This window comes from Fusarium keratoplasticum, chromosome 11 (assembly GCF_025433545.1).
Source record: "Fusarium keratoplasticum isolate Fu6.1 chromosome 11, whole genome shotgun sequence".
Classification (NCBI taxonomy): domain Eukaryota; kingdom Fungi; phylum Ascomycota; class Sordariomycetes; order Hypocreales; family Nectriaceae; genus Fusarium; species Fusarium keratoplasticum.
Genome location: NC_070539.1, coordinates 443,258 through 459,983, shown reverse-complemented (window position 1 = coordinate 459,983; position 16,726 = coordinate 443,258). Strand labels below are relative to the sequence as shown.

Below are 16,726 nucleotides of genomic sequence, written 5' to 3'. Positions count from 1 at the left end.
TAGGCGTAACAGATGGGCATCATATCATAATCGACAAAACAAACAAGGTTGCTTAATCTAAACACTCTGCTGGGGTCCTGTCTTTTCCAAACTCAAATAAACATACTTCGGTGACCTCGTCAAAGTAACACTCTCATCCTGCTTTCTCAACTCTGGCTTGATAGGGTTCATCTTGAACTCCCAGAAAATTATGGTGAAGAATATCCGCAACTCAATGTATGCCATCTTCTTTCCAAAACATCCTCGAGGACCAAGACCAAAGGCTTGAGCAGGTCCGCCGTTAGGATCAAAGATGGTCTCTTCTTCTCCGCTTTCCGTCTTTTGGGTTCTTAGCCAGCGCTCGGGGAGGAATTCTGTTATGTTGGAGTTATCAAAGGGTGGGACCTTTTCCCTGTGCGCTTTGGAGTTCGCTGATCGTTTGCTATAGTCGACCTCGATGCTTGGTGTCAACATACCCGGTCCACTGGCCATCATGCCTACAGTCGTGCCCTTTGGAATATGAACACCAAGAATCTGAGTGTCAACCATAGCTTGGCGAAAAGTGATGCCAACAACGCGGGAATATCTCAGAGACTCCTCGATAACGGCGTCAAGATAAGCGACGTGCTGGTTCTTGGTGATCTCGGCAATTGTTGGGAGGCGGTTCTCGGCCGCTGCCTCGGGGTATGCTTCGTAGAGGGCTTTTCGAAGAAGGGATTGCGCGCGCTGGTCATCGGTTAAGTACTTGCATGCCCAGCGTATAACAGACGAGGTGGTGTCGTGGCCTCCCACCAGGTACCCAAGGAGCTGTACAATGTTAGCGCAAATAGTAGTGGCTAAGCACAACTTACCTCGCTCTGGATGACCTGAGAGTAATAGTTTGGCTTCCGACCCTCCTTCTCAGCAATGACATCCTCTCGAGCCAGCATGTTATCCAAAGCGCATCTCTCTGGATGTCCAGATCTCCTCCGCTCAACACTCTTTGCAATCTCACGATTTCTGAGCCTATCACGACCTGCTGCAGCTCGCCTCATCATCGGTGAGAGATTCCTGTACAGAAAGTGACTTAGTCTTGGCAGAGGCGACCTGACAGCAACGATGATACTGTCTGTCAATATCGTGAAGAATCTAAGTTCCTCGTCGAGGGGCACGTGCTTGAACTCGAAAACGTCATCTCGTCCGCCTGGGCTGGATGCGCCCTCAAGCTCTCTGGTTTGCTTAGCAATCTGGGATTGTTCGAGGCCAAGACCAAAGGAAGCGGTCATGATGATGTCAAGGGCTGCATTGTGGATGTCTTCGGCCGCGTCAAACGGTCGTCCGTTGGAGAGACGAGCCTTGCCATTCCAGAGATCAACAAGAAGGGCAAACTTTTCGTAAATCTCGGGGGAAGAAACCTAGAAAAGTCAGAATAGTCCAAGAATCGGGGCATGATACCAACATTCTGCAGGAAATTCACCGACATCAAGTCTCGGACAAGCTCCTTGTTCCTCTTGAACTGAGGGTTCGAAGAACGCATTATAATGTGATGACTCGGAGCGACACCCTCAAACATATCGATGGTCGGATCAGCTCTGTCAAACTCCTTCACACGACGCGTCATGATATCCACAGCCTCCCAGTGATCGGCCACAAACACCCACGGCAGACCAAAAGGACGGAGAAAGACCTGGACCATGGGCGACTGGTGCTTGATAACCTGGCTCACCCACCACTCCCTGCGATCTGGGGCGGCTCTGAACTCGGGAATGTCGCCAAAGAGGGAGTTTGCTGCTTCGACATTGTGCGGGATGCCCGGGATGGGCTTGGGACGAACGAGGCGTAGAAGGACGAGGAACAGGCCGATGAAGACGGCGCCCGCGGCCAAGCCCAGGCCTGGCGGCGCTTGGTGTAACAGGTCAATCGTCTTCTGCAGCATCTTTGATGTGCCAAAACGCGGTGGAGATGGCGAAACAGACAGAGGTCAATCTCGTTTATAGGTGGCTGGCCCTTTATTCACCAACTGCCACGTAGTAATCAAACTCCGATGAGTGGCTGCATCGCCGACGACTGGGCTTGAGCTTCTTATTGGTCTGCGAGGAATGGTGGAGGGAACATCCCAGCCCGATTTAGTTAAACGTGGCTAACGTAAGATAAGCAGTCGAGTCGATTTGGGGCGTATTCTGCGCTTAGGAGATCAACTCCCATATTTATCCGTATTGAGCCGTCTTACCAACCTTCAGAGAGTCCGAGGTCGATACGGTGATACTTCTGAACTTGCCTAAAGTTCCGCCGAGGGATCATATTTATAAGGCAGTGTATCAATAGGTGAGGGTAGCCAACTGGTAGAAGGACCAAGCAAGACATGGCTCAGTCGCCGAAATATGAGTTGTCGGGGCTCATAACCTGTCTTATAATACTCGCTTAATGGGTGACTCAGTGCCAAGCATATGAGCATGGCCGTTGTGTTGGGGAAGCTGTGTTGTCATCACTAGCTAAGAGTCCGAGAAGGGGGGCGTGATGCTTGGCAGAAAACAAGGAAAGACAATCATATCGTACCTCGTGCGACAAGTAAAAAGTTCATATTGCAAAAGGCCGTCGGACTCTCAGCTAATAGGTACAGTGGAATATCAATGCTAGAGTGACATGGGGCCGGGTGGTAGGCGACTTCGTTTTCACACGTCCAAGTATCGACCCGGCAGAAGCAATAACTATCAACAGACCCAAGTGACACAAGCAGTCTTAACCCTTCCTCTTTCAAATCCTAATTAACAAAGAGTGCTCTACTTAGCCGAGTAGTTAACTTGTAAGACCTTGCACCGCCCCAAAGCAAAATTCTTCCTTCCGTAGTAAACCTAAAAACGCGCTCTCTTTTTTGGATTTTCCAGTCTCGGTCGGTCAAGAGTCTTATAATCAAAGTTAACCCTTTCTCTCCCATCCTAAAAGCACAAAACGTGCTGGCGCCTGGTCAAGTGGTCAATCTCTAAAAATCCGCTCCTAAAAACAAACCTAAAACCACCTCTCTTTAATCCACATACCTAAAATCCACCTCTGACCAGGTGCCATCTAAAAAGCCCTACCACCTAAAAACCTATCTTTTTGTATTTTGGAACACATAGCCTTTATTATCATGGCCTTTTTGAACACACTCCCTAAGAGATAGCAGCAACTACGTTGGCACAAAGACACGGCAACTTGGAAACAAACGATCTATTGCTCTGGTCTTGACTCTTTTGCCCATCAAAGGTTGAAGCTCTCCTCAAGAGGGAGACTTCTACTGCTCGCACCCACAAAAATAGTGTAGTTACCAGTCTGAAGAGTCCACTCCTGCTTCACCACATCCCATACGCTAAAGTCTCGTCGAGTCAGCTCAAACTGGACCTCAGCTGATGATCCCTTCTCGATAGCCAGCTTCTCAAAGCCACGTAGCTGTTTGGGTGGGCTATTGGGGATGGCTATATAGAGCTGAGCCACTTCCTCGCCACAGACCGGGCCGACGTTGGTGACCGTGGCCTTGACCGTGGCAATCGTCTGCCACAGATCCTCAGTCGAGGCAGTATCTTTGATGCTAATCTTGAGAGAGGAATACGCGAACTCGGTGTAGCTGAGGCCAAATCCAAACTCGAATCGCGGAGTAATGTCTCGAGCATCGAACGAACGGTAGTCGAGGTAAACACCCTCAGTAAAATCGCACTGCGGGTCCTTGCTACCTGGCTCCAGACCACAAGGAGCATACGGCGTGTAATCGCTCTCGTTCTTGGCAATTGTGTAGGGCAGCTTTCCCGAGAAACCAGCTTCACCGTAGAGAAGTTTAACCAGTGACTCTCCGCTGTCCTGGCCGGGAAGGTGAGCAATGATAGTCGCGGTGATGTTAGGATGCTCGATCCATTGATCGACAAGACGGATGCCAGCAGCATGGATGACAACGATGGTGTTGGCGCACTTGGATGCCACATTCAAGATCAAACCGTCGCTAAAGTCATCGTGAAGACCATCACGATCCCAGCCTTCTGTGGCCATGGCGTTAATGAAGACCAAGCAAACATCAGAAGCACCGTTGACATCAGGATTGAAGGACGAAAGATCCCAGTTGACCCAGCTGCCGTCCTTGGCTGCTCTCTGCTGAATGGCACTGAGGGGCTACTCAATGTTAGACAGTTCTACCATCTTGGGAAGACTCCACTTACATCGCTGATGTATGGCGGCGAGTTGGCAGCAGCACGTCCTCCTGAGACAATAGTTCCTCCTCTAGCCGCCTGGTCGAAATGCTCCTCCTTACCAAGGACAGCCTGGCCCATTTCAGGCGACGACGTATATCCAAGCTCGAAGAGAATATCCGTGTTCTTTGTCTCGGGGACGGTAGCATCGTATCCGAAAACAGAAATCATCTTGGGATATTCGCGGAAAGGGAGCGCGCTGTCTTCGTTCTTGACCAGGACGTGGCCAGCGATGGCGCCCTCCAAGAGGATCGGCTTCGACTCGGGGACACGTGCGTCAACTTGTTCGTGCGGGAGACTGAGGTTCTTCATTCCGATACCAGGAGTAGGGAAATGGAGATCCTGGCCAGTGAGATACCAAGCTGCAAGAATTCTGATTGTGGTCAGCAGCAAATCGAAGAAATCGAGAGTGAGCAAACCTAGTAGCCATATCCGTGATTCTTTCCTCGCTGATAGTCCCATTGTTAACAGCCTCTGTAAGATTCTCCCCCCAGTTTCCCCTTAAAGGCATCACCATGTCGAGGCCAGCATTGGCACTTGAGAGGCTGTGTCGAGCGTTCCAGTCAAGAAGCACGAATCCATCAAACGACAGCTCGGACTTGAGAATGCCATTCATCAGCTTGCTGTTCTCGCATCCGTATGTGCTGTTGATGCGATTGTACGAGCACATGACCGAGGCGACACCAGCTCTGACGCTGTCGACAAAGGGCCAGAGGTAGTACTCGTGCAGAGTCTTATCATCGATGTTGGAGGAAACTGCCTCTATCCCGAAGTAAGGACGTCGGAAGGTCTCTTGTTCGTTGGCGATAAAGTGCTGTAAGAATAAGCATGAATCATTGGCCAAGCTGGATGGTACGTACCTTGACGTTGGCAATGACCCCTGCGTCTTGGTGGCCGATGATGGACTCGGCACTCAACTGACCCGTAAGATACGGATCAACAGAGAAGCCTTCCCAATTTCGACCTCCCAGAGGTGTCCTTCCAAGGGGACCAACATTAGGGCCAAGCAAGACGTTTACTAGAAACCATTAGCAGATGTCAGAACCGTGGCAAGTGAACTCACCTCCTTTCGCCTTGAACTCTTTGCCCATGTAATAACCCCTTTGGTACGTCAAGTTCTTATCCCAGCTAGCACCAACATGCAAAGCCGAAGGGTAAGAATTCACCAGGTCAGTAGCCCTGACACCGTTCCCCGCATCGTGCAAACACATTCCCGGCCATCCAAGACGAGGCACTGTCCCGGTATTCCCGGCGCAGACATTGTCAGTCGTGACACCCCCTGTGATGTTGACCTTTTCCTCCAAAGTCAGCAGCGCTACAAAGTCTCTAGCGCTCGCGTATGCATTCTTCCAGATGCCCTTGCCAGAGCCGGGGGCTGTGGATCCTGTGAGTGGAGGTTTGTTATTGTTGGAATCAGGGGAGCTCACGTGACGGCAGCACTTCGGGCGAGGGATACTCTGAGCGAGCAGAGGCACCGATCGCCTGCACAATCAGACACAAAAGCCCCGAAGACCACATTATGAGCGGCGGCATATAGTGGTCATGGACCTGGAGGTGTCATTTCCTTCTGGTATTTATTGCTGATACCTGATATTGGCTGATCACTCGAACTCGTGTCAGTGCCCGAGTATTAACCGGCGTCACACCAGGGCGGCCAATCGGAAGCGAGCAGACTTCACCGCAAAAACATGCTCGTCCAACCGGAGGTGATTCCGTGTTGCATTGCATCCCCACAGCCAAGTCAACCCCTGAATGCGTCAAGTTGAGATTAAGCGAAAAGAAGTGCCGATGGTGAGTTGGAAACGTGATGTTGTATAATTCTTCGCTTCGTGACAAGAATGAACCAATCGGATGATGTTATACACGTGTTACGGATGCGGCGGGCCTATCCCCGATGATCTTCAGACCTTGTTGCCATCCTCGACTGAAGCCATATCTGACGTCTCACAATGAACACTGTACCCGATACATCCATCCCCCAGGCGGTAAAAGGAAGTCTTCTAAGTGCTTAGCGGAACGTCTTAGAATAGCCTTCATATGACTGAAGTCGTAGACTGATAAAAAAAAAAAAATGATGCTCCAGTAGCAAAAAAGAGAGTAGTTATAGGAAAAGCCCGATGCGGGGGTCGAACCCGCAACCTTGAGATCGCGTACTCGTTGCACTTAGATGCGCAAGCTAAGAGTCTCACGCTCTACCGATTGAGCTAACCGGGCTCAATCTGTTTGGTGATTGGCTGGACCCCTGTGGCAGCCTCAAGTTGCTGGCACGTGCCGTGCTGAGAAGGTTCTAGGGTAGGTGTTTGCGACAACATTGTCTATGATCGTGATCAACATCAACTCAGGATTATGTTCGATTTGTGGCCCAGGCCAGTCAAGAAACTCGGAAATTAAGCATCACATTGGCTAGGGTGACTAGAAGAGGCAAATTGTTGCGACCTGAAGGGCGTAAATCGATGGGTCACTCACTAGGCGGGAGCCACATGATAGGTCCCTCGATGCTGACATGCAGGAGACGCCTGCTGCCTTGACCTTCAACGACGAGATCCAATAGACGGCTTATGAGTCATCAACAAAGCTACCCAAATCTGGCACCATCTTGATACCCATTTTCACGATCCTGCTCAAGCTATCACTTGCACCGTCAACGCCAACAATGCCTTCCCACATCGAGTCTCTACCAAATGAGCTATTCGAGCCCATATTACTCGACCTGAGCTTGCTCGACGTCGCACGGCTCAACCAATCCAGCAAACCCCTCAACAAGTCCTTGGATGGCTACCTACTCAGGCTCCCAACCGCCACGAGTAGGCTGATGAGATGGGGATGTCAGAATGGGGAGAGATGGGCCATCGAGAAGGCTCTCGCTCACGGTGCTGACATTACTCTGGTCGAAGTCGGTCCTATTGTGTCGTCTACCATCTGCCTCGCCGCGCGACGACATCAGTATGAGACCATCAAGTTTCTCTTGGAGTCGGGTGCGCGAATCAACCCCGGCGGCGTTGACCATCGACAAGAGAGGGCCCTAAAAAAGCGGCTGTTTGAGCCTAGAAACCCGAAGCTGCTTCAACTTTTTCTGGAACTTGGGGCAGGAGATCAAATACCCAACCTCCAAGAGGGCCTAGACGATGTACTTCTTAGATGCGTCAGGCTGGGCCTAGATCATGAAATCTGTCAACAATGGATGGACCTGGGAGCCAACCCCGCGAGCTTGCCTGGAAAAACCGACGACCCCCAGTCACCATTTTCGATGGCTGTTCTCTCTGGATCTCTTCCGTTGGCTCAATTACTCCTCCCCCCAGATGCGAACCTGGGTGTTCCCAATGACACTTTGCTATTTGAACTGCCTCGGTTTGCATACGCAGATTTACACCCGTGGCATTCCATACCCATCTTGGCTGCCGCGCGCTCAATGGCAACAACTGGAAAGACAGACATGATGGAGGCACTTCTTGACATGGGCGGAAACATCAATCTCAGCGTCAAATGTCACCTGTCAGCTTTTGGACTGCCTAAACATGATCCGCATCCAGTAAACCCACTCCTCACATATGTGCTGTCGCTGGATACGAACCAGGATCTGGGAGCCATGAAAGTGACTCCTGCTCAAGGGATCAAGTATCTTCTCGAAAAGGGCGCCAAGCTCGACAAACCAAGACCAAAAGGAGATGACTATAGCCTCTATAGTCCCCATAGCTCCGCAGTTATTCCGCTGATCAGCCTCCTGTGGGAAAAGCACAAAGGTCTCAAGTGTCTCCTCAACGACGAGATGTTTGCTGCCTTCAGGGTCCTCATCGAGAACGGCGGGGCCAAAGATGCCGTTTCTACCTTTATTGTGCCGCTTGATCCCGGCTACTACAGAGGACCTTATCGTCGTCGTGTGTACGGGCGTCGTCAGACCGGGAATGGCAAAGACCCTCTTACTGACGACGAGTACCGCGTGCTGATGGAAAGATGGGGGGTTCTGCTCGACTTGATCCTCAGAGATGAAAACTTTGAGATAGGCCTATTAGTGGAGATCAACGACCTCTTCCTTGACTTTATCAAAGGTGTATTCTCGACGACACTGCACCTCACGATAGACGTGACAGAGGAATCTCCCACCAACGACTTGTATGAATTCATCGATGAGAGTCATCCAACAACCATACAAAAGCTCGTCGAAAAAGGCGCGAGCCTGGACAGGAAATCTGCAATGGGCCCATCCTACGCCGACGCCCTCAAACGCGGTGGCTCTACCCTCCTCAAGGACATTTTCGAACAGGCCGATATAAGTCGCGACAGCTACTACCTACCACAATGGCCCCCCTGGGCGCGTCTCGGAAACAACCTCCAAGCGGCGAGGCAGCGCTCATTCATCGCCATGCTGGTAGCGATGGGTGCGAGGCCGTTCCTCAACACTCCTGAGCCTACGACGCATTCGCCTCCTGCGTATAAGAAACTGCGGGCTGCGTTTATGGGTGAGATTGTGGAGGCGGAGAAGTTGCTTTGGAATCCGAGATGTGAGTTTTTGTGGGATGGGTCTTGGGAAGAGAGTGACACGGATATGAATGATGGATGAGAAACGTTTTCTTGATTGATGAGGGAGGTGACAAGAGGGTTGTGGTACTCTGAAGTACTTTCATTTACTTGATGAAGCGATACCAATGACAGATGAGCTACGGGGCTGGTTTTGAAGTGTGTTGACGAGTTGAGAACCTTTCCTCTTTGTTAGGCGGTTAAACTGACTATGCTCGACTTAGAGGAAACAGTGTTAGTGTTTCATCACTGTCATTTTGTCTGGGCAGAAAGACACGACGTTTGATGAGCCATGTGAAACAGTAGCTTCTCAACGACCACCGACCCCGGTCTCGCGCCCAACTCTCTCGTGCCCTTTGCCTCTACTCATGGCCCATCTTCAACTCGAGCACTCATCAAATTAGAAACAATTTCGAGATAATTACTATTCACAGATTTGTTGACATTAAAGACCTCTTCGCTAACCGTTGCTTGGGTGATTACGATCGACAAGGCTTTAATTCCAAGCATAAGCTGGCAATCCCGCTTCAAACCCACGCCTCGCTTCCTAAAACCGCCTAATTAGCAGGCCAATTAATGCTCCCCAGGTGTACTTTCGGGGCAAAAAAACTCGTATTTTGCCATGACTAGCCTCTGCGTTAGTAGGTACGCAATGTCCACGTACCTCCTCCCCCACGTGACGCGGCGGTCTCCAGTTTTGCCCCTTTCCCCTTCAACCTTTTTCAAAATTCTCGTATTTCGTAACGTGTTGTGTATAAACCTTGAAAAAGATTCGTTGTAAGAATGAGAATTGCAGACACGAAGCTGGAATGGGCCTTTTTCGGTGTGGCGGTTGTACAATTTGTGCTGGTCACGCTTCTTCAAATGTGAGCATCTCCTTACCGTCTTTCAACTTAACGCTAATGTGCATGCGATATAGATCTGTTCTCGTCAGATATCTAGACTGGGTTAACCCTGCAGTCTATCAAGTTCCCTTATCTTACGTCATTCCCATGGTCTTTGTCATACCGACCTTTGGGTGTCTCTTCCAAGCTACCGTGGCTCTTGATACATGCCGCATCAAGAACAAGATCCAGATATGGGCGCAGTGCGTCATCAACATCTGCCTCTCTGTCACGGCGGGAATGCAATATGTCCAAGCCAAGGATGCGACTGAGAGGATTCTAAAAGGCCATGACATGTTTGACAATCCCTTTGCGGATAACGATGAGCCGTTTTGGAAGTACACGCAGCCGGCTTTGATTGCGTGTATTGTCTTGTTCTCGGCCTGCAGTATTCTCATGGTTGCCCTGGCATGTTGGCTACATGTGGAATTCTCATGGACGCTGTATGAACATGTCAGTCCAGATGTTAAGATGAAGGCCCGGCACTTGAGATATCAGGCAAGTAAAGAAGAAATGGGATCAGCCGAGCGTATGCTAATAATTTGAAAGGCGTATCTAGTGTGTCTCAAAATTTCACTCCTCTTTGTTATTCTCTTTGTCGTCGTCTACGGCTTTCTCAATGTTCATTACGAAGAGCCCGAGTTTGGCCTGACAATGGCGATCCTACCTATTGCCGTCATACACGCGGGTCTCGCAGCTTACTGCGTAACAAACGAGCATAAAAAGGGCATGCTTGTGGTGATAGTAAGTATTTCCCTCTGATGTTGATTGTGTACTAATCTCATTATTAAGGCTTTGCACCTCGGCCTTGTCGGCTACCTCGTCAGCAGGCTGACGATCCTTTTCGGAAAGGGACTTCGGTCTAAGACATTGATGAAGGAAGAGATGGTACTCTTTGCTGCTATGGGTCTGTTCTTGAGTATTGTATCGGCGATAGCTGCAGCCATTTGCACGGCGAATTTCGACAAGGGATTGAAGCCGTTGCTGTTGGGTCAGGAGTCAAGGAATCTGGCACCACCGCAGGAGTTTGAACTGACGAGACCACGGCCCATAAGTGGTGTGTTTTCTCGTCCTGAACGGATGTCGCGTCGCTTTGACATAGACTAGCCACTGCTGTCATAAGGGACTTGGAGGATATCTTTTGTAATTAGGTGCAGTCAATGATGAAATGCGTGCATACTTCACAGCCCCAGCCACTCAATCTCCTTCAGTGACTATTCTTGACAAAAATTGTGCGTCCCTGACATGATTCGTGAGCCCATGGCAGTACGAATTGACCTTGTGCTAATTGGATGGTCTCTGAGTGGATCACGACGGGAGGCAGTCAGCCGTAAGAGTCACAAGACAGCTGCCTAACCTGACTGATAGCCAAGCCTCTTCTTCCCATTCCCATTATGAGAAGAAACCAGAATCAACCAGAATTGCGGCAAGATACTCCTCTCTAAACATTCTTTAAGACGCAACGCCGTGCTCTCAATATGGGAGGCCGTAAAGGCTCCAGGTCACAGAAAAGTGGCCAGAGTAAGGCCGCGGCCGCAGTGCTGGTGTTTCCGCCATTTCTCTTCCTTGGGCCATGTTCAGCTGCATCGCCTTCATCTTTCCTACAAAGAAACGGCGTTACTTCTGTCATTAGCATCGGATCAACGCCGTCAGAAAAGATCGATGGAGTCACTTACCACCGAATCTCAATGGTGGACTCTCCATCTACACCAATATCTGAGTCGATTGAATCAGCAAGTAATATCATTGACCAAGCCGCTGAAGCAGGCGGAAAAGTATTGGTTCATTGCTCTGCTGGAATATCAAGATCGCCCACAGTCATTGCCGGTTATCTAATGACCCGACAAAGCCTGTCACTGAAGGAGGCGTTGGCAGCCATAGTCTCGGCGAGACCAACGGTTTGCCCAAATACTGGATTCATTGGTCAGCTGCGGTCACTGGATCAAGAGTTACATGGCCATGACTCTTTGGGGGTGGATGAGCTTCCAAGGAGGACAGAGGATCGCCTTGCACTCCTGGCCAAAGTGGAAAAGGAAACGGAGGTATGATGCACAGGAGCCTATGAGATGAGCAGGAAAAATGGGAACAATGAGCCAGGCCATCGCAAAACATAAGCGCGGTGAGACAGCCAAGGTTTTTCCTTCACTGCAAATTTAACCCCCCTCAAGAGATGAGAAGTAATGAGTGAGACAAGCACCCATGCACACCTTCCACAACAGTATTATGTAACCTGTACTTCTAGAGTCGGTTAATTAGTTTGAGAAAATAGAAGGTTAAGGATTACCGTAATAATAGAGACCAGTTCTAGCCTCCTAGAGAGATGTCTCGATGAGGCAGATACTCAACCAACAGCCCTTGTATCCGGGATACAAATGACCTACCTAGTCAAGGTTGATATGTACATAGTAAAATGCCATTTGAGCTGAAGCAATGGGTACATAGGTATCAATTTTATTGATTAGACTAAACCGCTGCCCATCTGCGACCATTTGTCTTTGCGGGGTGGCCTTGCCTCTGACCATTGTCCACAGGCCATCGTAGCCGCCTCTTCATCAAACTTGATTCTTTGTCCAAATACTTCCTGGATAGATTCATGCGTGAAGAAGTGAGGATATACACTCGCATTGCATGATGTTGGGTGCTTCCTGCTTCACGACGGGGGTAGACACAAGAGCGCCAACTCCGGCCAATGCTCAGAAACATCCCAAGCAGAAATCTGATTCGAGTGAGATCCACGCTCAGAGCCATCATCAAAGGCATCCACAGGGAAAAGCCAGAAGCCAAACGTAGGACGTACAGCCTTGTCGAGATCTTCGTCTCGGAATTTCGGAAGTGAAGAACCTGGAGTCGTTTTCCAGTCTATTGTGGAAAAGGGCCCGGTGTATTCGTATGTGCCGTTCCAGATTTCGTTTTCTTTCTGGACCCATTTTCTGCCGTCTTCTTCGTTGTATACGCGATTATATGGGCGAAACGTGAGCAGGATTCGGTATTGGGCCTTTGGCGGATCGATGCCCATGCCCTCCATTGCCTCTAACCACGAGGTGTACAGCTCATGTGGGTTACCCATGATAGAGAGACTTTTAAAATCCTCCCCAGCCTGTCGAGGGTCCCGGCCTATTCGATCAAAGTTGAGTGCCATGCCTGTGATGGGAAATGAGCGGTTGAAGGAAGTTTCGTAGAGCGCGAGGGCGCCAGTATCACGGCCCAGGACCATGCGGGCGATATTTTGAACGGATACAAAAAAAATCTCTTCAAGCTGAGATATGATGCCGTTAAAGGCCCTCATGGCTTCGGGGTTGGTGTTTGAAGCTGGCAACGGAGCGAGGCGGCATGGATTATTGCCAAGCGTCCTCCGGCAGAGGGCCAAGTTGCGGATGCCAATGTGCTGTGGATCATATTTGAACTTCAAATCATAGAAGAAATCTATCATGTCCATGCTTTCTTGCTTAATATGTAGAAAGTCGTACTCTGGGTTGAAGTAAATGGTGCCAGAGACTAAATCGTCACTCCTGGAAGCCCCCTTTGTCAGCCAGCAAGGAAGATGGACCCGGTAGAAGGACAGAGCCGCTCCTCGGGAATCTTTGTTGACTCTCAGTAGCTTGCTCAGCGTCTGATATCCTTCGACCACTGGACGATAGTTCTGGCTTTGGTGCGAAGCTGGTCTTGTCTGACCATTATAGGCCAATTTTAAATCGAATGCGAGGGGGTACCGCAAATGCACTTTGAGGATACGAGGGTGTTCCAAAGAATGTTTCCAGATCTTGAAGCGGAGTTCAGTCGGCAGTTTGGCGAATAGAGGGAACCCTTTCAAGTCTGTGCTGGACTGAGGGGCATCAATCTTGAAGATTTGGAGATGCGGTTTCGAAGTCATGTTTTGAGAAGATGACTAAATTCCTGCATTCTGAAGTATCATGGAATTTTTGCAGGAATTTGCATGTATTCAAGGCCCTCCTAACCATATGGTGGCAATGGCTGCTGCCTACCTACGCTGACGTGTGCGAGTGGCGCAGCCAAGCCTGACACCCAGGCAAGCTGACCGACATTCAATCCGGCCTATGAATGAAAGACTTTGTTCCAGGCTTGAAGATGCACACCCTTACTGGCAGGAACTGAAAAGGGCCGCCAAGAGGACGTGTTTTGGTTCATGCATGAAGATAGATTAGTTGGAGGCCTAGGAACTTAACCATAGCAGAGTACTTTACTTCACTCTGAAGCGTCCTCTATAATGGCAAAAGGAGCAACCAGGTCTAAGCCAAATACCCTACGAACATCTAAATCGTCATAGATCCACTCCTCTCAATCTGTAACAGAGCCAAGTGCCCACCGTTGCTCAACTGGATGGCATCCAATTTCGACACCACCCGCCAACCAATCAGAGCCACGCCCGGTTAGCTCAATCGGTAGAGCGTGAGACTCTTAGAATGCCTCGGTAACAAAGTTACTCAGGTACGAGTACGCGATCTCAAGGTTGCGGGTTCGACCCCCGCATCGGGCTGTTCCTATTATACGATTGCTAGCATGGCTTCTTTTTTGCCTGTCTCATCCGTTGGCCCCCATCTTTTTGACCTGGTCAAGTTGCGAAGTTTCCCACAATGCAGCAGGCTATCTGCTCCTGAGTTGCCTTTGAATGCCTTTGTGCATCGAGTGACGATCGGTGGGACCTTGTGCCCACACGATGTGGAAGAAACGGTAAATTCAACAAGTTCAACAGTTACGACCTCTATCCTGACGATCATTTAATGGAAAAGGCTTCAATCCGTGATAAATTCCAGTTCCAATGAAAAGCGGCAATGTCTTCACTCGATGGCTGCATTGCCATGGGCCACTTCCATGCTACCTCTCCCTCCCATAACCCAACCACGTTCACTCACTCAAAAGAGGATTGCTTTACATTTATATAAACATCATGTCACCTGATCTCCCGATTTGAAACCTCTCCCCTTACCAAAACATCTGAAACTCGTCAAGTGTGTTAGGCGCCACCACTAGCCCCGTCTCACAATTCCGTTATACCCGTAGGGGCCATCTTCCACCAATCGCCCCGGCTCCATTTGCCGTACTAACCGCCCGCATCTTCATCTGAACTTGAAAAGCCCCTTAAGCGCGTTTGGAAACGTTTCTATTGGTTCTCGAATTGCACGAGCCGACAGTCTCAAAACTGCCGGTTTTCCGACGGCGTCAACTAAACGTGACCGCTTTAGCATGTCATCCACTGCAGCAAGACTTGAGTTACTAAGGAGAGCTGTGTTTAGGGGATGAAACTCGGAGTTCCGCAGCATGATCGTGTTCCTCCTGGTGACGCGGATATCTCTGTCAAGCTATTGTTTCACTCGTTGGTGGCCTCCGAGTTGAAGGCCGAACAAAGGATCCTCAAGGGATATCTTGATGATGTATAATAATGGCCTTCTTTCGCTGCCAAGAGATGTAATCACCAAGGTTGCAGGCCAATCCATTCCATTCCCTGTTCTGTGAACACCCTTTCCTTCTCTCATTGTCTTTTACCCCCTTTAATTTTTATACCCGTCGCCATGAAGTCTACTCTCTTCTTCACAAGCTTCTTGGCTTGTTCTCTCGTTTCTGCCCTCCCCACTGTCTCTTCCGGAAACCAATGTTCAGTTCAGCAGGTCAAGAACTCCAACTTCAAGAGAGACGGCACCCGCGCTCTCATCAAGGCATACAGAAAGTATGGCATCACACTCCCTGAAAACCTCGCTGCTGCTGCAAAGGGGATCCACGGCCGCAGCGACACCGGCAGTGCTGTAACTGTGCCCGTCCAAAACGACGCCGAGTGGTTGACTCCGGTTCAAATTGGGTCTCCTCCCAAGACTTTCCAGATGGACTTTGACACTGGATCTTCGGATCTTTGGGTTTATGGTCCTCAAGCTGCGGCTGCTGGAGGTGGTCAGACTCAATATGTCGCGGCTGAAAGCAACTCGTCAAAGCAGTTAGATGGTGCGTCATTCCAGATCCAATACGGAGATGGAAGCGCTGCTGCTGGTCACGTTGTAATGGACACTGTCTCTATCGGTGGTCTCGCCGTGCAGAATCAGGCTGTTGAAGTTGCGGATGAAGTTACCCAATCCTTCCTTCAGCAACAGGACCTCGATGGTCTTGTCGGCTTGGGCTTTAGTTCCATCAACACTGTCCAACCAGAGAAGCAGAAGACCTTCTTTGCTGGCACAAACGCTCAGCATGGAAATACACTCTTCACTGCAGACCTACAGCAGGACGCGCCTGGCAAGTACAACTTTGGCTTCATCGACAAGTCGGCTTTTACCGGCGACATCGCCTTTACCGATATCGACTCCTCCTCTGGTCTGTGGACATTCACTTCGACTGGCTTCTCTGTCGGAAAAGATGCACTTTCTCAGACACCTCTGACTGGCATCGCTGATACTGGAACTTCGCTTCTTCTGCTGCCCGGAGAAGTCAACGAGGCTTACTACTCCCAAGTCAAAGGAGCCCAGTTGGACCAGGCCGCAGGTGGCTTTACTTTCCCCTGTGACTCAGACCTCCCCGACTTTTCCTTTGGCGTCGGAAAAGCAGCCATAACCATCCCCGGCGCCTTCATCAACTTTGCCCCCATCCCAGGAAGTGCAAGCCAGGGTCAAGGTCTCAACAAGAGGAGGTATGGACAGAGGTTTGAAGGACTCAAGGCTCAGGCAGCTGGACAGGGATCTGGCATGTGCTTTGGTGGTCTCCAGTCGAGTGATTCTGCTGGTATCAACATTTTTGGGGATATTGCGCTAAAGGCTGCTTTCGTTGTCTTTGACGGAGGAAATTCGCGGATAGGATTTGCTAAGAAGCCACTCCCAGCTGCTTCGAAATAGATGTTGCCCTGATATAGAGATAGACTGTTGCTGGCTCAACACTGGAAATGCATCTTGCCCAATTTTACTCTTCATTCAAACATGTTGGCATGAGTGGCTTTGGCGAGATCAGCAGATGAAACCCTCGGGAAACGACGTAATGAGCCTGCAAACGAATGTCATTGCCTGGTTGATCTCTAGGGAAGGGTTGCTTCAGCTCATGCAACAAGGGATCTTGTGCATTCGATGTCTGGTGATATTGCAGGGGCTTGACGTACAGACCCTAGCTTATCACATCACTAACCCTCGTTAACACGAAGCAAATAAATGCAGCTAAAATTCAGCT

The 16,726-nt window shown here is 49.9% G+C and overlaps 6 protein-coding genes across 6 annotated transcripts; 3 read left to right on the top strand and 3 right to left on the bottom strand.

Annotated features, from left to right (window-relative positions):
• Nucleotides 1-57: 57 nt before the first annotated feature.
• NCS57_01295600 (uncharacterized protein) lies at nucleotides 58-1,903 on the bottom strand (the record flags this gene model as incomplete). Its single annotated transcript, XM_053062610.1, has 3 exons — nucleotides 1,418-1,903; nucleotides 831-1,373; nucleotides 58-786 (listed from the first exon to the last, which is right to left on the bottom strand). The coding sequence occupies exons 1-3, from the start codon at nucleotides 1,892-1,894 to the stop codon at nucleotides 58-60; spliced, it is 1,749 nt and encodes a 582-aa protein (XP_052907505.1). The 5' UTR covers nucleotides 1,895-1,903.
• Nucleotides 1,904-3,195: 1,292 nt separating this feature from the next.
• Nucleotides 3,196-5,690, bottom strand: NCS57_01295500 (Fn3-like domain-containing protein; the record flags this gene model as incomplete). Its single annotated transcript, XM_053062609.1, has 6 exons — nucleotides 3,196-4,095; nucleotides 4,143-4,545; nucleotides 4,592-4,986; nucleotides 5,033-5,190; nucleotides 5,236-5,547; nucleotides 5,600-5,690. 6 exons carry the CDS (start codon nucleotides 5,688-5,690, stop codon nucleotides 3,196-3,198), a joined length of 2,259 nt encoding a protein of 752 aa, XP_052907504.1.
• A 1,135-nt stretch (nucleotides 5,691-6,825) lies between these two features.
• Nucleotides 6,826-8,730, top strand: NCS57_01295400 (uncharacterized protein; the record flags this gene model as incomplete). Its single annotated transcript, XM_053062608.1, has 1 exon — nucleotides 6,826-8,730. The coding sequence occupies one exon, from the start codon at nucleotides 6,826-6,828 to the stop codon at nucleotides 8,728-8,730; it is 1,905 nt and encodes a 634-aa protein (XP_052907503.1).
• A 740-nt stretch (nucleotides 8,731-9,470) lies between these two features.
• Nucleotides 9,471-10,678, top strand: NCS57_01295300 (uncharacterized protein; the record flags this gene model as incomplete). Its single annotated transcript, XM_053062607.1, has 4 exons — nucleotides 9,471-9,553; nucleotides 9,607-10,024; nucleotides 10,121-10,315; nucleotides 10,364-10,678. The coding sequence occupies 4 exons, from the start codon at nucleotides 9,471-9,473 to the stop codon at nucleotides 10,676-10,678; spliced, it is 1,011 nt and encodes a 336-aa protein (XP_052907502.1).
• A 1,543-nt stretch (nucleotides 10,679-12,221) lies between these two features.
• NCS57_01295200 (2EXR domain-containing protein) lies at nucleotides 12,222-13,448 on the bottom strand (the record flags this gene model as incomplete). The annotated part of the gene is made up of 1 exon (XM_053062606.1): nucleotides 12,222-13,448. Exon 1 carries the CDS (start codon nucleotides 13,440-13,442, stop codon nucleotides 12,222-12,224), a length of 1,221 nt encoding a protein of 406 aa, XP_052907501.1. The 5' UTR covers nucleotides 13,443-13,448.
• Nucleotides 13,449-15,099: 1,651 nt separating this feature from the next.
• NCS57_01295100 (Peptidase A1 domain-containing protein) lies at nucleotides 15,100-16,401 on the top strand (the record flags this gene model as incomplete). Its single annotated transcript, XM_053062605.1, has 1 exon — nucleotides 15,100-16,401. The coding sequence occupies one exon, from the start codon at nucleotides 15,100-15,102 to the stop codon at nucleotides 16,399-16,401; it is 1,302 nt and encodes a 433-aa protein (XP_052907500.1).
• Between the last annotated feature and the right edge of the window lie 325 nt (nucleotides 16,402-16,726).